The sequence below is a fragment of the Salvelinus namaycush genome, chromosome 19 (assembly GCF_016432855.1).
Source record: "Salvelinus namaycush isolate Seneca chromosome 19, SaNama_1.0, whole genome shotgun sequence".
In the NCBI taxonomy this organism is placed as follows: Eukaryota; Metazoa; Chordata; class Actinopteri; order Salmoniformes; family Salmonidae; genus Salvelinus; species Salvelinus namaycush.
This window is the reverse complement of record NC_052325.1, coordinates 22499347-22522859: the sequence shown is the minus strand read 5'-3', so window position 1 is coordinate 22522859 and position 23513 is coordinate 22499347. Positions and strand designations below refer to the sequence as shown.

General features: G+C 43.6%; 1 protein-coding gene across 1 annotated transcript in view; it reads right to left on the bottom strand.

Annotated features, from left to right (window-relative positions):
• LOC120063936 (DNA-binding protein SATB2-like) overlaps positions 1-23513 on the bottom strand; it is a 65071-nt gene that overhangs the window by 6306 nt on the left and 35252 nt on the right. Inside the window, exons 5-11 of the mRNA XM_039014245.1 lie at positions 19724-19826; positions 18507-18557; positions 17793-18382; positions 16877-17089; positions 4827-4920; positions 3816-3955; positions 2625-2819 (exon numbers count right to left, since the gene is read on the bottom strand). Of these exons, the coding sequence (XP_038870173.1) occupies positions 2625-2819; positions 3816-3955; positions 4827-4920; positions 16877-17089; positions 17793-18382; positions 18507-18557; positions 19724-19826 (1386 nt within the window). The remainder of the gene's footprint in view (positions 1-2624; positions 2820-3815; positions 3956-4826; positions 4921-16876; positions 17090-17792; positions 18383-18506; positions 18558-19723; positions 19827-23513) is intronic.

Genomic DNA, 23513 nt, shown 5'->3' with positions numbered 1-23513 from the left:
ATACCCGACCAGCCATGATCAGACATGATCAGCCATACTCAGATACCCGACCAACCATGATCAGTCATGATCAGCCATGCTCAGACATCCGACCAGCCATGATCAGACCTGATCATAATTTAAATGTTATAGTGCAGTGGTAAATTCATAATTCATTACCCTTGAGTCCTTTTGTTTTTGGTCAGCGGTTGTGTGGGGTTGTCTGGGGTTGTCTGGGGTTGTGTGGGGTTGTGTGGGGTTGTCTGGGGTTGTGTGGGGTTGTGTGGGGTTGTGTGGGGTTGTCTGGGGTTGTGTGGGGTTGTCTGGGGTTGTCTGGGGTTGTGTGGGGTTGTGTGGGGTTGTCTGGGGTTGTGTGCGGTTGTGTGGGGTTGTCTGGGGTTGTGTGGGGTTGTGTGGGGTTGTCTGGGGTTGTGTGGGGTTGTCTAGGGTTGTGTGGGGTTGTGTGGGGTTGTCTGGGGTTGTGTGGGGTTGTGTGGGGTTGTCTGGGGTTGTGTGGGGTTGTCTAGGGTTGTGTGGGGTTGTGTGGGGTTGTCTGGGGTTGTCTGGGGTTGTGTGGGGTTGTGTGGGGTTGTGTGGGGTTGTCTGCGGTTGTGTGGGGTTGTCTGGGGGTGTGTGTGGTTGTCTGGGGTTGTCTGGGGTTGTGTGTGGTTGTGTGGGGTTGTGTGGGGTTGTCTGGGGTTGTGTGGGGTTGTGTGGGGTTGTCTGGGGTTGTGTGGGGTTGTGTGGGGTTGTCTGGGGGTGTCTGGGATTGTGTGGGGGTGTCTGGGGTTGTGTGGGGTTGTGTGGGGGTGTGTGGGGGAGTATTCACATAATGTGCAAGCTATAGTGTACAGTGAGTGTATTTGTGTGTGTCTATAGTGTACAGTGAGTGAATTTGTGTGTGTGTGTGTGTGTGTGTGTGTGAGAGTGAGTGACTGAGCTGTGTAGCAGCTGGGACACGAGTGGTCTGTCTGTGGTGACAGGCAGGGAGGCGGGATGGTGTGTGTGTGTGTGTTTTTGGTAGAGTGGGTCACGTGTTCTGTGTTGGATGTATCATAGTGATATTGACACACTGTGGGTGGGTAGTCTCACCTTGACAATTGACGTGTCTGGGTGTGTCCCCATCCTTCCCCCTATCCCCTTACCCCCTCCTAACGGGGTATTTCCTCCCCAAAACACAACACTCCCCTGTGTAGATGACGGGATCCTCACTGATAATATCTTTATATAATATTAACATATTCATTTATATTATGGTCACTGGAGAGGCAGGTAGCCTAGCGGTTAAGTGCATTGGGCCATTAAGCAAAAGGTCGCTGGTTTGAATCCCCGAGCTGGCAAGGCAGATCCTACCCTTGATCAAGGCAGTTAACCCCCACCAACAACTGCTCCCCAGGTGCCGTGGACATCGATTAAGGCAGCCCCCCGCACCTCTCTGATTCAGAGGGGTTGGGTTAAATGCGGAAGACACATTTCAGTTGAAGACATTCAGTTGTACAACTGACAAGGTTCCCCTTTCAATATTGTAGTTATTACTGAGAATTATTAATTATAACTAAGAATAAATAAATCAAAATGAGAGGAGGAATGAGGGGGAGAGAAACCTGGCCATTGTACCTTTGTCCACATGGTAATCCTGATATTAGTGTGTGTGTGTGTGTGTGTGTGTGTGTGTGTGTGTGTGTGTGTGTGTGTGTGTGTGTGTGTGTGTGTGTGTGTGTGTGTGTGTGTGTGTGTGTGTGTGTGTGTGTGTCCCGTTATGCACATATGTTCAGTTTTAATGCATAATGCATGTGTGTCCTCAGTGATTTCCCTCCAATAACGACCCTGGCTGGCATTGGAGAAAGTCCATTTAATCAGCAAGGCCATCTCTTCATGTGCTCTAAACAGTGTTTGTGTTTGTTGAGGGTGGGGGTTAGGGTGGGGTTGAGGTTTGGGGGTTGAGGGGTGGGGATTAAGGGTGGGATTGAGGGGTGGGGGTTAAGGGTGGGATTGAGGGGTGGGGGTTAAGGGTGGGGTTGAGAGATATGCAGGACAGGTATCACATGTAATTTCCCAGCAGTATGAGAGATCTCCAGTGTCGATCAGTTCTTCCCCAGGTTAGTATTTGGGTCAGATACGTCCGTCCGTCCTTCCGTCTGTCTGTCTGGTATTGCTTATCTACTGCTGTGGAGACACACTGACGGTCTGATAAAGAGGTTCACCCCCTCTGACCGACCCCAGCCACATCACAGGGACAGAAGGAGGTAGAAAGCTATTCCATCCAATAATGACCCTGGCTGGCATTGGAGAAAGTCCATTTAATCAGCAAGGCTGGACTACTGTACCTCTGTGTATGATGCTATATGCATAGGTGTCTAAACATATTTTTGGTATGGATCGTTATTTGTGGATCTCTGTTGTTATGAATATGTGACTGGGGTCTCTGTTCTCTACCCCACATTGATGTTGTCTCATATGTATCGGTTGTATTATCTTTCCTGCTCAAATAATTTCTTATTTTAAATTGTTTTAATAAAAATATAAATAAATAGTGCTATGCTGGATAAAACTCTGTACTCACACAGGGATGGACAGTGCAGACCCATAGCACTAAGGTTAGTATGCAGGCTAGGTTAATCTGATCCTAGATGGGCTGGTCTCACCTGTGGGTCTTGGGGCAGGTGTAGTACAGTGTGGACTCTCTCACTGTGGTGGTGCCTTGACTCCTCTTCATACACCATGTCCCTCTCTGTCTTGGACAGGGTCAGGAACCTCCGGATGGTACACAGGTTCTCCCACAGAGTACGGTTCTCTGGGCTAGGGTTCTCCTTCCACCGCAGCAACTCACACAGCCAGCCCTGAGATAGGGAGGTGGGGAGAGAGAGAGAGGGAGGGAGGGAGGGCGAGGGAAGGGGGGGAGAGAGGAGAGCGGGAGGGCGGGAGGGAGGGAGGGAGGGAGGGAGGGAGAGAGAGAGAGAGAGAGAGAGAGAGAGAGAGAGAGACGGAGAAGATTTGATTATCTCTGCTAGAATGGGCCAGTCTTTGACACCAGCTGTTGTGTGCATCCAGACTCCACCAGCATGCAGTGTTAATAACCTGATAAGGTCTCCACCTCTCTCATCATCCCTCTCTCCTCTCAGCTGCAGCAGATGGGTGCAGTGAGCCATGACCCCCAGCCCAGCCTAGCCCAGCCAGCCCCGGACCCCCCGACCCCTGAACCTGGGAGACACAGCTTGATCACCACACAACCTGCCACTCTGCCACAAACACACGCACGCACACACACGTAGACACACACACAATAGTGTCACTGCTGTAGATATCCATTCTCACTGAGTAACTCACATGCAGCAGCACCATGTCTTCATGTGCTCTAAACAGTGTGTATGGGTGTGGCGGGGGGGGGGGGGGGGGGGGGGGGGTTAAGGGCGGGGTTGAGAGATATGCAGGACAGGTATCACATGTAATTTCCCAGCAGTATGAGAGATCTCCAGTGTCGATCAGTTCTTCCCCGGGTTGGTATTTGGCTCTGATACCTCTGTCCGTCTGTCTGTCTGGTATTGCTTATCTACTGCTGTGGAAGTTAACTGACAGTCTGACACAACAGCCTGGGGAAGAAGGTCATCCCACCCACATCACAGGGACAGGAGGAGGTAGAGAAGCTACCCATAACCACCTGACAAGGGCCAGATATGTTTCCATTCCCTTAATGGTTAAGGTTAGGATTTGGAGTTGGGTAATGGGATCCTAGATGTTAGCAGCAGAGGGACACACAAGCAGAGGGACACACTATGGCACAATAGATTGGGAACATTGTAGCAGGATAGGAACAATGGGTGAAACAGGCCTCTCACCTGGCTCTTGTTGGCAGCCACCTTGGCGAACAGCGCCTGAGACACCTTGGCCCTCTTCATCTCCTGCTGGATCTCATCATAGATACCTGACGTGATGTTGACCAGAGACTCCAGCTTCAGGGGCAGGTCTGGGTTGGGGCCTGGTGGCTTGGGCTGGAGGGGAGAAGGGATAGGGACCGGGGAGAGAGGGTCCACAGAGAAAAAAACAGTTATCTAACCATGAAGTTGTACCAGAGTTTGCCTGAGTGGGTAACACTGCCAACTCCAGTCCACATGTTGCCACACCAAGGACCAAAGATTTTAAGCATGATGGGTAATCAGTTGATGATCAGTTTACGTTTAGTTTTTTTTTACACACATTATACACATAGATGCACATGTTTTCGACATGGAGAATGTATACAGATAGTCATTAAGCCATTCTCTCTCCTCTCCTTTGTACTCTAATCTCTGTTTGAATTACCCTGTATTACATCTCATTATGTTCTCTTCTAAGACTTTGAAGTTATCTGTGCAGGTCCAGACTAGTAATCTGGCGTTCCCAAGTATAAACTATGGCATCAAGATAAATATGTACAGACATAATAATGATAATGCCGAACAGAGAGAATACTTGTTTGCCCTGGTATGGCATCATAGTATGTTATCTGTGATGGTCCTATAAGGCTGTGTGGGGTTGGGAAGTATATCAAAACCAAGTGTCCCTCTCTCTAGCGCATGTTACTATGGTTAAAGGCTGTTTCTCTATTGTAAACATGTGAAGAGAGGTACAGAACTCTTTCTTTAGAGTCAGTACTCAATTACCAAAAAATACTGCGTGTACCGTAGCTACAACAGGAAGTAGCAATTGTCATGTACTTTGGGACTATTCCATTGGTTCCACAGTACCATGCAAGCTAAATAAATCATAGCCAGTATTTGACATAAGTATCTCAGCCATTTCTGACCAGAAGTAATTCTGTATGAGGAACATTCTGTGAGCAAGTCAAGAGCGATTGTGGATGAATACACTGCTCACCACAGAGGAGGCTTTGGTCTTGTTCTTCCAGAGAGCAGCCCAGGCATCAGGAGTGAGCTGCTCGTCCAGACCTCTCTCCCACACCTTCTGCATGAGGTGGTATGGGACATGGTTAGTGATGGTCGGTGTAAATAGATCCTGCCAAACGTTTACACACGTTAACACTTCAGCCACAAATACAACACACATAGAAACTATCAATGAAAAGTATTTTAATGTATTTAAGTGCCTTTTCTCAAGCTATGGTTAGATAGGGATAGATCAGAGTGTTTAGTACTATCCCCTTTCACTTTTCTAACCTTGACTTGAGAGACCCTCTGGTGTAGAACACAGACACACCACCACTAACATCACAGACACACCACTCTACACTAACACCACATACACACCAATACTAACAGCACAGACACACCACTCAATACTAACATCACAGACACACCAATACTATCATCACAGACACAACAACCAATACTAACACGCCAGACACACCAATACCAACATCACAACAACTAATAGTAACATCACAGACACACCACTCACTACTAACACCACAGACAGACCAATACTAGCATAACCGACACACCACTCAATACGGACACCACAGACACACCAATACTAACACGCCAGACACACCAATACCAACATCACAACAACTAATAGTAACATCACAGACACACCACTCACTACTAACACCACAGACAGACCAATACTAGCATCACCGACACACCACTCAATACGGACACCACAGACACACCAATACTAACATCACAGACACACCAACCAATACTAGCATCACAGACACACCAACCAATACCAAAATCACAGACACACCAACCAATACCAACACCACAGACACACCAATACTAACAGCACAGACACACCAATACCAACATCACAGACACACCAATACTAACAACACAGACACAACAATACCAACATCACAGACACACCAATACTAACAGCACAGACACAACAATACCAACATCACAGACACACCAATACTAACATCACAGACACACCAATACTAACACCACAGACACATCAATACTAACATCACAGACACACCAGCCAGTACTAACACCACAGACACAGAAATACTAACATCAGACACACCAACCAATACCAACATCACAGACACACCAATACTAACATCACAGACACAACAACACTAACATCACAGACACAACAATACTAACATCACAGACACACCAATACTAACATCACAGACACACCAATACTAACATCACAGACACACCAATACAAACATCACAGACACACCAATACAAACATCACAGACACACCAATACTAACATCACAGACACACCAATACTAACATCACAGACACACCAATACTAACATCAGACACACCAATACTAACATCAGACACACCAATACTAACATCACAGACACACCAATACTAACATCACAGACACACCAATACTAACATCACAGACACACCAATACTAACATCACAGACACACCAATACTAACATCACAGACACACCAATACTAACATCACAGACACACCAATACTAACATCGCAGACACACAAATACTAACATCACAGACACACAAATACTGACATCACAGACACACCAATACTAACACCACAGACACACCAATACCAACATCACAGACACACCAATACCAACATCACAGACACACCAATAACAACATCACAGACACACCAATACTAACATCACAGACACACCAATACCAACATCACAGACACACCAATACTAACATCACAGACACACCAATACCAACATCACAGACACACCAATACCAACATCACAGACACACCAATACCAACATCACAGACACACCACTCAATACGAACACCACAGACACACCAATACTAACATCACATACACACCAATACCAACATCACAGACACACCTATACCAACATCACAGACACACCAACCAATACCAACATCACAGACACACAAATACTGACATCACAGACACACCAATACTAACATCACAGACACACCAATACTAACATCACAGACACACCAATACTAACATCACAGACACACCAATACTAACATCACAGACACACCAATACTAACATCACAGACACACCAATACTAACATCACAGACACACCAATACTAACATCACAGACACACCAATACTAACATCACAGACACACCAATACTAACATCACAGACACACCAATACTAACATCACAGACACACCAATACTAACATCACCGACACACAAATACTAACATCACAGACACACAACTACTGACATCACAGTACTAACATCACAGACACACCAATACCAACACCACAGACACACCAATACCAACATCACAGACACACCAATACCAACATCACAGACACACCAATACCAACATCACAGACACACCACTCAATACGAACACCACAGACACACCAATACTAACATCACATACACACCAATACCAACATCACAGACACACCTATACCAACATCACAGACACACCAACCAATACCAACATCACAGACACACCAATACTAACATCACAGAAACACCAATACCAACATCACAGACACACCAACCAATACCAACATCACAGACATACCAATACCAACATCACAGACACACCAACCAATACCAACATCACAGACACACCAATACTAACATCACAGACACACCAATACCAACATCACAGACACACCAATACCAACATCACAGACACACCAATACCAACATCACAGACACACCACTCAATACGAACACCACAGACACACCAATACTAACATCACATACACACCAATACCAACATCACAGACACACCTATACCAACATCACAGACACACCAACCAATACCAACATCACAGACACACAAATACTGACATCACAGACACACCAATACTAACATCACAGACACACCAATACTAACATCACAGACACACCAATACTAACATCACAGACACACCAATACTAACATCACAGACACACCAATACTAACATCACAGACACACCAATACTAACATCACAGACACACCAATACTAACATCACAGACACACCAATACTAACATCACAGACACACCAATACTAACATCACAGACACACCAATACTAACATCACAGACACACCAATACTAACATCACCGACACACAAATACTAACATCACAGACACACAACTACTGACATCACAGTACTAACATCACAGACACACCAATACCAACACCACAGACACACCAATACCAACATCACAGACACACCAATACCAACATCACAGACACACCAATACCAACATCACAGACACACCACTCAATACGAACACCACAGACACACCAATACTAACATCACATACACACCAATACCAACATCACAGACACACCTATACCAACATCACAGACACACCAACCAATACCAACATCACAGACACACCAATACTAACATCACAGAAACACCAATACCAACATCACAGACACACCAACCAATACCAACATCACAGACATACCAATACCAACATCACAGACACACCAACCAATACCAACATCACAGACACACCAATACTAACATCACAGACACACAAATACTGACATCACAGACACACAAATACTAACATCACAGACACACAAATACTAACATCACAGACACACAAATACTAACATCACAGACACACAAATACTAACATCACAGACACACCAATACTAACATCACAGACACACCAATACTAACACCACAAACACACAAATATTAACATCACAGACACACCAATACTAACATCACAGACACACCAACCAAATACTAACATCACAGACACACCAATACTAACATCACAGAAACACCAATACCAACATCACAGACACACCAACCAATACCAACATCACAGACATACCAATACCAACATCACAGACACACCAACCAATACCAACATCACAGACACACCAATATTAACATCACAGACACACAAATACTAACATCACAGACACACAAATACTAACATCACAGACACACAAATACTAACATCACAGACACACAAATACTAACATCACAGACACACAAATACTAACATCACAGACACACAAATACTAACATCACAGACACACAAATACTAACATCACAGACACACAAATACTAACATCACAGACACACCAATACTAACATCACAGACACACCAATACCAACATCACAGACACACCAGTACCACCATCACAGACACACCAATACTAACATCACAGACACACCAATACCAAAATCACAGACACACCAATACTAACATCACAGACCCACCAATAACAACATCACAGACGCACCAATACTAACATCACAGACGCACCAATGCTAACATCACAGACACACCAATATTAACATTACAAACACACCAATACCAATATTAACATCACAGACACACCAATACCAACATCACAGACACACCAATATCAACATCACAGACACACCAATACTAACATCACAGACACACCAATACTAACATCACAGACACACCAATACTAACATCACAGACACACCAATACCAACATCACAGACACACCACTCAATACGAACACCACAGACACACCAATACTAACATCACATACACACCAATACTAACATCACAGACACACCAAGACTAACATCACAGACACACCAATACTAACATCACAGACACACCAATACTAACATCACAGACACACAAATACTAACATCACAGACACACAAATACTAACATCACAGACACACAAATACTAACATCACAGACACACAAATACTAACATCACAGACACACAAATACTAACATCACAGACACACAAATACTAACATCACAGACACACCAATACTAACATCACAGACACACCAATACTAACATCACAAACACACAAATATTAACATCACAGACACACCAATACTAACATCACAGACACACCAACCAAATACTAACATCACAGACACACCAATACTAACATCACAGAAACACCAATACCAACATCACAGACACACCAACCAATACCAACATCACAGACATACCAATACCAACATCACAGACACACCAATATTAACATCACAGACACACAAATACTAACATCACAGACACACAAATACTAACATCACAGACACACAAATACTAACATCACAAACACACAAATACTAACATCACAGACACACAAATACTAACATCACAGACACACCAATACTAACATCACAGACACACCAATACCAACATCACAGACACACCAATACCAACATCACAGACACACCAATACTAACATCACAGACACACCAATACCAACATCACAGACACACCAATACTAACATCACAGACACACCAATAACAACATCACAGACGCACCAATGCTAACATCACATACACACCAATATTAACATTACAGACACACCAATACCAATATTAACATCAAAGACACACCAATTCCAACATCACAGACACACCAATATCAACATCACAGACACACCAATACTAACATCACAGACACACCAATACTAACATCACAGACACACCAATACCAACATCACAGACACACCACTCAATACGAACACCACAGACACACCAATACTAACATCACATACACACCAATACTAACATCACAGACACACCAATACTAACATCACAGACACACCAATACTAACATCACAGACACACCAATACTAACATCACAGACACACCAATACTAACATCACAGACACACAAATACTAACATCACAGACACACAAATACTGACATCACAGACACACCAATACTAACATCACAGACACACCAATACCAACACCACAGACACACCAATACCAACATCACAGACACACCAATACCAACATCACAGACACACCAATACCAACATCACAGACACACCAATACTAACATCACAGACACACCAATACCAACATCACAGACACACCAATACTAACATCACAGACACACCAATACCAACATCACAGACACACCAATACCAACATCACAGACACACCAATACCAACATCACAGACACACCACTCAATACGAACACCACAGACACACCAATACTAACATCACATACACACCAATACTAACATCACAGACACATCTATACCAACATCACAGACACACCAACCAATACCAACATCACAGACACACCAATACTAACATCACAGAAACACCAATACCAACATCACAGACACACCAACCAATACCAACATCACAGACATACCAATACCAACATCACAGACACACCAACCAATACCAACATCACAGACACACCAATACTAACATCACAAACACACAAATACTAACATCACAGAAACACCAATACCAACATCACAGACACACCAACCAATACCAACATCACAGACATACCAATACTAACATCACAGACACACCAATACCAACATCACAGACACACCAACCTATACTAACATCACAGACATACCAATACCAACATCACAGACACACCAACCAATACCAACATCACAGACACACCAATACTAACATCACAGACACACAAATACTAACATCACAGACACACAAATACTAACATCACAGACACACAAATACTAACATCACAGACACACAAATACTAACATCACAGACACACAAATACTAACATCACAGACACACAAATACTAACATCACAGACACACAAATACTAACATCACAGACACACCAATACTAACATCACAGACACACCAATACTAACACCACAAACACACAAATATTAACATCACAGACACACCAATACTAACATCACAGACACACCAACCAAATACTAACATCACAGACACACCAATACTAACATCACAGAAACACCAATACCAACATCACAGACACACCAACCAATACCAACATCACAGACATACCAATACCAACATCACAGACACACCAACCAATACCAACATCACAGACACACCAATATTAACATCACAGACACACAAATACTAACATCACAGACACACAAATACTAACATCACAGACACACAAATACTAACATCACAGACACACAAATACTAACATCACAGACACACAAATACTAACATCACAGACACACAAATACTAACATCACAGACACACAAATACTAACATCACAGACACACCAATACTAACATCACAGACACACCAATACCAACATCACAGACACACCAATACCACCATCACAGACACACCAATACTAACATCACAGACACACCAATACCAAAATCACAGACACACCAATACTAACATCACAGACCCACCAATAACAACATCACAGACGCACCAATACTAACATCACAGACGCACCAATGCTAACATCACAGACACACCAATATTAACATTACAAACACACCAATACCAATATTAACATCACAGACACACAAATACTAACATCACAGACACACAAATACTAACATCACAGACACACAAATACTAACATCACAGACACACAAATACTAACATCACAGACACACAAATACTAACATCACAGACACACCAATACTAACATCACAGACACACCAATACTAACATCACAAACACACAAATATTAACATCACAGACACACCAATACTAACATCACAGACACACCAACCAAATACTAACATCACAGACACACCAATACTAACATCACAGAAACACCAATACCAACATCACATACACACCAACCAATACCAACATCACAGACATACCAATACCAACATCACAGACACACCAATATTAACATCACAGACACACAAATACTAACATCACAGACACACAAATACTAACATCACAGACACACAAATACTAACATCACAAACACACAAATACTAACATCACAGACACACAAATACTAACATCACAGACACACCAATACTAACATCACAGACACACCAATACCAACATCACAGACACACCAATACCAACATCACAGACACACCAATACTAACATCACAGACACACCAATACCAACATCACAGACACACCAATACTAACATCACAGACACACCAATAACAACATCACAGACGCACCAATGCTAACATCACAGACACACCAATATTAACATTACAGACACACCAATACCAATATTAACATCAAAGACACACCAATTCCAACATCACAGACACACCAATATCAACATCACAGACACACCAATACTAACATCACAGACACACCAATACTAACATCACAGACACACCAATACCAACATCACAGACACACCACTCAATACGAACACCACAGACACACCAATACTAACATCACAGACACACCAATACTAACATCACAGACACACCAATACTAACATCAGACACACCAATACTAACATCACAGACACACCAATACTAACATCACAGACACACCAATACTAACATCACAGACACACAAATACTAACATCACAGACACACAAATACTGACATCACAGACACACCAATACTAACATCACAGACACACCAATACCAACACCACAGACACACCAATACCAACATCACAGACACACCAATACCAACATCACAGACACACCAATACCAACATCACAGACACACCAATACTAACATCACAGACACACCAATACCAACATCACAGACACACCAATACTAACATCACAGACACACCAATACCAACATCACAGACACACCAATACCAACATCACAGACACACCACTCAATACGAACACCACAGACACACCAATACTAACATCACATACACACCAATACTAACATCACAGACACACCTATACCAACATCACAGACACACCAACCAATACCAACATCACAGACACACCAATACTAACATCACAGAAACACCAATACCAACATCACAGACCCACCAACCAATACCAACATCACAGACATACCAATACCAACATCACAGACACACCAACCAATACCAACATCACAGACACACCAATACTAACATCACAAACACACAAATACTAACATCACAGAAACACCAATACCAACATCACAGACACACCAACCAATACCAACATCACAGACATACCAATACTAACATCACAGACACACCAATACCAACATCACAGACACACCAACCTATACTAACATCACAGACACACCAATACCAACATCACAGACACACCAACCAATACCAACATCACAGACACACCAATACTAACATCACAAACACACAAATACTAACATCACAGACACACAAATACTAACATCACAGACACACCAATATTAACATCACAGACACACCAATACTAACATCACAGACACACCAACCAAATACTAACATCACCGACACACCAATACTAACATCACAGACACACAAATACTAACATCACAGACATACCAATACCAACATCACAGACACACCAATATTAACATCACAGACACACCAATACCAACATCACAGACACACCAACCTATACTAACATCACAGACACACCAATACCAACATCACAGACACACCAACCAATACCAACATCACAGACACACCAATACTAACATCACAGACACACAAATACTAACATCACAGACACACAAATACTAACATCACAGACACACCAATATTAACATCACAGACACACCAATACTAACATCACAGTCACACCAACCAAATACTAACATCACCGACACACCAATACTAACATCACAGACACACAAATACTAACATCACAGACATACCAATACTAACATCACAGACACACAAATACTAACATCACAGACACACAAATACTAACATCACAGACACACACATACTAACATCACAGACACACAAATACTAACATCACAGACACACCAATACTAACATCACAGACACACCAATACTAACATCACAAACACACAAATATTAACATCACAGACACACCAATACTAACATCACAGACACACCAACCAAATACTAACATCACAGACACACCTATACTAACATCACAGAAACACCAATACCAACATCACAGACACACCAACCAATACCAACATCACAGACATACCAATACCAACATCACAGACACACCAACCAATACCAACATCACAGACACACCAATATTAACATCACAGACACACAAATACTAACATCACAGACACACAAATACTAACATCACAGACACACAAATACTAACATCACAGACACACAAATACTAACATCACAGACACACAAATACTAACATCACAGACACACCAATACTAACATCACAGACACACCAATACCAACATCACAGACACACCAATACCAACATCACAGACACACCAATACTAACATCACAGACACACCAATACCAACATCACAGACACACCAATACTAACATCACAGACACACCAATAACAACATCACAGACGCACCAATGCTAACATCACAGACACACCAATATTAACATCACAGACACACCACTCAATACTAACACCACAGACACACCAATACTAACATCACATACACACCAATACCAACATCACAGACACACCTATACCAACATCACAGACACACCAACCAATACCAACATCACAGACACACCAATACTAACATCACAGAAACACCAATACCAACATCACAGACACACCAACCAATACCAACATCACAGACATACCAATACTAACATCACAGACACACCAATACCAACATCACAGACACACCAACCTATACTAACATCACAGACACACCAATACCAACATCACAGACACACCAACCAATACCAACATCACATACACACCAATACTAACATCACAGACACACAAATACTAACATCACAGACACACAAATACTAACATCACAGACACACCAATATTAACATCACAGACATACCAATACTAACATCACAGACACACCAACCAAATACTAACATCACCGACACACCAATACTAACATCACAGACACACAAATACCAACATTACAGACATACCAATACCAACATCACAGACACACCAATATTAACATCACAGACACACCAATACTAACACCACAGGCACACCAACCAATACTAACATCACAGACACACCAATACCAACATCACAGACACACCAATACCAACATCACAGACACACCAATACCAACACCACAGACACACCAATACTACCACCACAGACACACAAATACTAACATCACAGACATACCAACCAATACCACAGACACACCAATACCAACATCACAGACACACCAATACTACCACCACAGACACACAAATACTAACATCACAGACATACCAACCAATACCACAGACACACCAATACCATCATCACAGACACACCAATACCAACATCACAGACACACCAATACCAAAATCACAGACACACCACTCAATACGAACACCACAGACACACCAATACTAACACCACAGACACACCAATACTAACATCACAGACACACCAATACCAACATCACAAGCACACCAACCAATACCCACATCACAGACACATCAGCCAATACCAACACCACAGACACACCAATACCAACACCACAGACACACCAATATTAACATCACAGACACACCAATACCAACACCACAGACACACCAATACCAATACCACAGACACACCAATACCAATACTAACACCACAGACCCACCAATACCAACACCACAGACACACCAACCAATACCAATACCACAGACACATCAGCCAATACTAACATCACAGACACACCAATATTAACATCACAGACACACCAATACCAATACTAACATCACAGACACACCAATACCAACATCACAGACACACCAATACCAACATCATAGACACACCAATACTAACATCACAGACACACCAATACCAACACCACAGACACACCAATACCAATACCAACATCACAGACACACCAATACCAACATCACAGACACACCAATACCAAAATCACAGACACACCAATACCAACATCACAGACACACCAATACCAACATCACAGACACACCAATACTAACATCACAGACACACCAATAGCAATACTAACATCACAGACACACCAATACCAACATCACAGACACACCAATACCAACATCACAGACACCAACCAAAGCAAACTCAAAGAAAAGTTTCCAACCTCCATACGAAAACTAAAACAAAGACAACATGATCCATCAACGATTCACAAAGACAGACAGACATCACACAGTCAACCAGACACACACAGGCCCTGCTGTAGGGGAGTTTTGTGGAGAGTGTCTACAGTAGTTTTGGGGGTCGGTGGGTGGTGGGTGGTGGGCGGGGTACCTGAGAGAGGCGGGGGCCCCCGGGGCTGGAGGTAGGGGTAGGGGGCAGGCCAACAGAGGGGTTGATGCTGCGCTCACGCTCCTCCTGGTAAATACGGTCTCTCTCCCCCTCAGGGAGGATGAGGAAGTTCTGCATGGCTTTGAGGTTGACCAGCAGGGACTGAGAGGCAGAGCGAGGGTCCTCCTCCTTCCGCAGAATCTCCGACAGCAGGCCCTGGTGCATGCACACACACACACACACACACACATACAAACACACACACACGCACACACACGCCGCAAACGTATACTTTTAGAATGAGTGGCTTGCAGCTTGCACACACACACACACACACACGCACGCACGCACACGCACGCACACACACACACGCCGCAAACTTATACTTTTAGAATGAGTGGCTTGCAGCTTGCACACACACGCTGTACTCACTCGCACGTCCACACAAGCATGCAGACACACACACCCTTCACCTGCTCTAAAGCTATAACCTCCCACCCCTCATGTGGGCTCCATATTGGCTCTAATGGGGCGTGTGTGAATGCAGCAGGTGTGTGTACTGCTGGGAGGGCGGAGGAGGAAACTGAACTGGAGCGGGGGAACACAGCAAGCTGTCGCACCAGATTACCTCACTCATAACACTATACAGAGAGATGAAACTGAAACTGTCTGAAACCCAGAGGAGAAACCAAATCAGAAAATATTGCTGCTAATTTGTCTCAAAGTCATCCCAAGAATCCAAATGTAACGCTATTGTCCTGAATGGGACATCAGCCTTGATATTCCTTCCATCCTCTCACCCTGTGTCTTCAGTTCTTCTGCCCTTCCCTACCCTGCCCTGTGTTCTGTTAAAGGCCATCCAAGTCTGGTTACCTGTGTTCTGTTAACTGTATTACCTGTGTTCTGTTAGTCTGGTTACCTGTGTTCTGTTGAAGGCCACGCGGGCGAACACAGCCTGTGAGACGCTGGCCCTCTTCAGTTCATCCCTGACGTGCTGGTAGATATCAATGGAGACCTCCGCAGCAGACTGGTTGCTCCCAGGGTCCCCAGGGGCTCCTGCCTTGGAGAGGCGAGGGATGGGAGGGTGGTTGAGGAAGTGCTGGTTGAGGGCCTGTGGGTGCTGGTGGGCTAGCAGGCGGCTAACAGCTAGCTGCTGGTTGATGAGGTGAGCCATGGCTAGCTGCTGTCGAACCAGCTGAGGGCTGAGCTGGGGGGAGAGAAGCCCACCTGGGCCGAGGAGAGGTTGGAGGGAGGTTGGAGGGCCGGGAGGGGGGACCTGGCCACGTAGAGGGGGGCTGTTGTGGTGCTGGCCATGGGGCGAGGGGGGGTGTTGTTGTTGAGATTGTTGTTGTTGTTGGGGGCGTTGGGAGGGGTTTTGGGGGTCCCCGGAGCCACCCTTGAGGAGAGCACCTCCACCCCCTCCGAGGTGGCTGAGCTGGGCCAGGCTGGCCAGGTGGGGAGGGGGACGCTGGCCCAGGACATAGAAGTCTGCCAGGCTGTCTCTCTCCACTGGGGAAGGGAAAGGAATGTGGGGGAGGGGGATGGGGAGATGAGTGTGGTGCTTGTCTAACACCACGGGACAAATCCTAACTTCAGTTAACCATAGAAACAGTACAAACAGTAGATTCGTCACCTTTGATTTCAGAATGTTCTCTTCCTGGCCACATCTTCTCCTGATAATCTCCTGGGAAACGAGAGAGAGATAGGGTGAGATGCAAAACACCTCACAACACACACATATACACATTCCTCTTCACCTATCTGCACTCCTCAACTATGACTGACAGGACAGCCAGCCAACGGGTGATCACCCCTTTACTCTCTGGGTAATCTTGGTTGCGAAAGTTGTCACTGCCTGAATCTGTCCACGAGAGATTACTCTCTGGGTCCACATCTGGAGGCTAGCGAGCGATCAGCATGTGTTTCTCCCTGCCAGTCAGAGGCCAGAACTAATAGTGGAGTGGCTGTGTAACCCAGCACTGCATCAACTCACTCTGCCAGACAACCGCTGCCTCCCTCCACATCACTTTATATATTCTCCTCTGGTCTCTCTGTGTTTGGGGATAAGGCAGGGTAATAATAGAGCTATGGGGGATGGGAGTGTGTGCGTGCAATGGAGGACAAGCAGGCTGGAGAGGAGAGGAGAAATTGTCCCGTGCAGGCTGTGTAATGGACGGACGGACGGACGGACGGACGGACGGACGGACGGACGGACGGACGGACGGACGGACGGACAGACAGACAGACAGACAGACAGACAGACAGACAGACAGACAGACAGACAGACAGACAGACAGACAGACAGACAGACAGACAGACAGACAGACAGACAGACAGACAGACAGAAGTGGGGTGGGGACAGTGGTCTGTGTGGTACTGTGAAGCAGGCCTGTGTTGTACTGTAGCTCCCCCTGTGGTTACACTGATGAGTCTGTGTGAAGGGGATGTCAGTTAACAGGCAACACTGAAGAGTCTGTGTGAAGGGGATGTCAGTTAACAGGCAACACTGAAGAGTCTGTGTGAAGGGGATGTCAGTTAACAGGCAACACCGAAGAGTCTGTGTGAAGGGGATGTCAGTTAACAGGCAACACTGAAGAGTCTGCGTGACAGACTTTCAGACACCAGCGAGGGGTCAGCCCAGGACAGAACTGGGAATGGCCATTGGCCGCTAAGAGGCTGTCACTCAAATGGCTTGCCCAAATAAAGTACATGATAATCATTGTCTGTTTTAGGTTAAAGAAGGATAGGAGACAGTTTGTAAAGTGGCTGTGAGAAGGGGGTTGATATAAATGGTGTACAAGAGAGAATGGTCCATGCCAGCTGGAGGTCCCAAGGGGTCACAACGCTCACCTTTGATTTTCTTATACTTCTTGTACCAGCGTCCAAACTCCTGGCATTTGGCAGTGGAGACATTGGCATAGTAGGAGCTGTTTACTATCGAGGAAATCATACTCTGGAGAGAGAGAGAGAATGTATTATTTATATATATTATTATTTTGGAATTTACAAGGGTTGAAGTCCTCTGCTTTTGGGCTAAAGAGCAGAAGCCCAGACTTCCTGAAAGAAATTGATGATGGTGATATTGTAGTACTACAGGAAACATGGTGCAGAGGTGATGTTTCCACTGGCTGTCCACTAGGTTATAGGGAGATAATCATACATCCACTAAATTAAAAGGAATCAAACTGGGCAGAGACTCAGGGGGAATGCTAATATGGTATAAATCTGAACTAATTCATTCAATCGAATTGATCAAAACAGGAGAATTCTTTATCTGGTTAAAAATCAACAAGGACAGATATCTTGACAGATAAAAACGTCTTCCTCTGTGCCACATACATTTCCCCCTCAGAGTCACCCTACTTAAACGAAGAGAGTTTCTCCATTCTAGAGGGGGAGATTAGTCACTTTCAGGCCCAAGGCAACATACTGGTCTGTGGAGACCTGAATGCTAGAACAGCAGAAGAACAAGACACTATTAACAGTCATGGGGATAAACACCTACCAGGAAGCAACAACCTTTCCCTCCCCACATACCCCCACAGAAACAACTATGACAAAGTGAAAAACAAAAACGGAGTACAGCTCCTGAGGCTCTGTCGAACACTGGGTCTGTACATAGTCAATGGTAGGCTGAGAGGGGACTCTTTTGGTAGGTACACCTACAGCTCATCCCTTGGCAGCAGCACTGTAGACTACTTCCTCACCGACCTAAACCCAGAGTCTCTCAGAGCCTTCACAGTCAGCCCACTAACACCTTTCTCAGACCACAGTAAAATCACAGTGTATCTGAGAAGAGCAGAACCCAACCATGAAGCATCACGGCCCAATAAATTACATGGTACTAAACAGGCCTATAGATGGAGTGCAAACAGTACAGACATCTACTAAAAAGCAATTAGTAGCTAAAAAATACAATCTCTCCTGGACAACTTTTTAGCCTTAACATTCTCCTTCAGCAATGAAGGTGTAAATTTGGCCGTTTGGAACATAAACTTTATATTTGACAAATTAGCCTCCTTGGCTAATTTAAAGAAGCATAAGAGCAAACCAAAAATAACAGATCATGAAAAATGGTTTGATAATGATTGCAAAAATCTAAGAAAGTCATTGAGAAATATATCTAATCAAAAACACAGAGAACCAGACAACAAAAATATACGCCTTCAAATGGGGAAACACTGAAGCAATACAAACACACCCTAAGAACAAAAAAGGAACAGCACATTAGAAATCAGCTGGATGGAATTGAGGAATCCATAGAATCAAACCACTTCTGGGAGATTTGGAATAAATTAAACAAACCTCATCATGAGGAATTGGCTATCCAAAATGGGGATATGTGGAAAACTCACTTTGCAAACCTCTACAGCAATATAACAAAGAGCCCAGAACAAAAAGATATACAAGAAAAATTACAAATCCTTGAATTAGCAGTCAAAGACTATCAGAATCCTGTGGATACCCCAATTACAGAAGAAGAATTATTGGAAAAACTATGCACTCTCCAACCCAAAAAGGCCTGTGGTGCTGATGGTATTTTAAATGAAATTATCAAATATACAGACCACAAATTCAAATTGGCTATACTCAAACTCTTCAACATTATCCTCACTGCAGGTATTTTCTCCGATATTTGGAACCAGGGATTGATCACACCAATCTATAAAAATGGAGACAAATTTGACCCAAATAATTACAGAGGAATTTGCGTTAACAGCAACTTGGGGAAAATTCTCTGCAGTATTATAAATAGCAGACTACATCATTTCCTTGACGAACACAACGTCCTGAGCAGAAGCCAGATTGGATTTCAAAAAAATTATCGTACAACAGACCACATTTACACCCTCCACACTCTAATTGATAAACAAGTTAACCAAAACAAAGGCAAAATCTACTCTTGTTTTGTAGATTTCAAGAAAGCATTTGATTCAATTTGGCACGAAGGTCTTTTTTTATAAACTAATAGAAAGTGGTATTGGAGGGAGAACATATGATTTTATTAAATCAATGTACACTAAAAACAAATGTGCGGTTAAAATTGGCAACAAGCAAACAGACTTCTTCTCTCAGGGACGGGGAGTTAAACAGGGCTGCCCAATAAGTCCAACACTATTTAACATCTACATTAATGAATTGGCAAAAACATTAGAAGAATCGGCAGCACCTGGTATCACCCTACACAACACTGAAATCAAGTGTCTGCTGTAAGCAGATGACCCGGTGCTGCTGTCTCCCACTAAAGAGGGGTTACAGCAGCACCTAGATCGTCTTCACAGGTTCTGTCAGACCTGGGCTCTGACCGTTAACCTAAAAAAACCAAATATAATGATATTCCAAAAAAGGTCGGGAAATAAGGATGACAAATATAAATTCTATTTGGACACAGTTCTATTAGAACACACCAAAAACTACAAATATCTAGGACTAAATATCAGCAACACAGGTAGCTTTCACATGGCTGCGAATGAGCTGAGAGACAAAGCAAGAAGAGCATTCTATGCCATTTAAAAGGAACATCAAAATCGAAATTCCAATTAGAATCTGGCTCAAAATTTTCCAATCAGTTATAGAACCAATTGCTCTATATGGCAGTGAAGTATGCGGTCCAATCTCTAAAAATGAATTTACCAAATGGGACAAACATCCAATCGAAATACTGCATGCAGAGTTTTGCAAGACTGTATTGCAAGTGCAAAGAACAACTCCAAATAACGCATGTAGAGCAGAATTGGGCCAATACCCCCTCCTCATTCGAATAGAAAAAAGAGCCATCAAATTTTACAACCATCTAAAAACAAGTGACCCCAAAACATTCCAACACACAGCTCTACAATGTCAAGAGATGAAACAAGAGAAGAGTCCCCTCAGCCAGCTGGTTCTGAGGCTCAGTTCACCAACCCAAACCAACCCCATAGAGAATCAGGACAGCACTCAGAAAATCTGGCCCTACCAAATCATCACAAAACAAAAATAAAAATATATCACCTATTGGAAAGACACCACAAAAAATCTAAGTGAACTTCAATGCTATTTGGCTCTAAACAGACAGTACATGGTGGCAGACTATCTGACCACTGTGACTGATAGAAAACTGAGGAAAACATTGACTAGGTACAGACTCAGTGAGCAGTCTGGCTATAGAGACTGGTCGTCACAGACAAACCTGGCTGCCCAGAGAGGACAGGCTGTGCTCACTCTGCTCCAGGGGAGAGGTAGAGACAGAGCTGCATTTCCTATTACACTGTGACAAATACTCAGACCTAAGACAATATTTATTTCCCAAAATTATAATTCAATACAAAGAATTTGAAACTATAAAAGATGAAGAAAAAAACAAATATTTATTGGGTGAAAAGCCAAAATGTGCATTTTGGCAGCCAAATATGTGTCCTCCTGCCACAACCTGAGGGACAGCCAGTGAAAAGCCAAAATGTGTCCTCCTGCCACAACCGGAGGGACAGCCAGTGAAAAGTGCAAAGTAATGTCGATAATATTTCCCATCTTGTTTTGTTTTGTCTTTCATACCATGTCATGTGTCTTCTCAGTCATGTTGACACTGGTCTACTACCATTGCTTTAATGTATTGTTGTTCTGATTAATATTGTTGTTGTAGTTGTTGTTAATGGTAATCCCA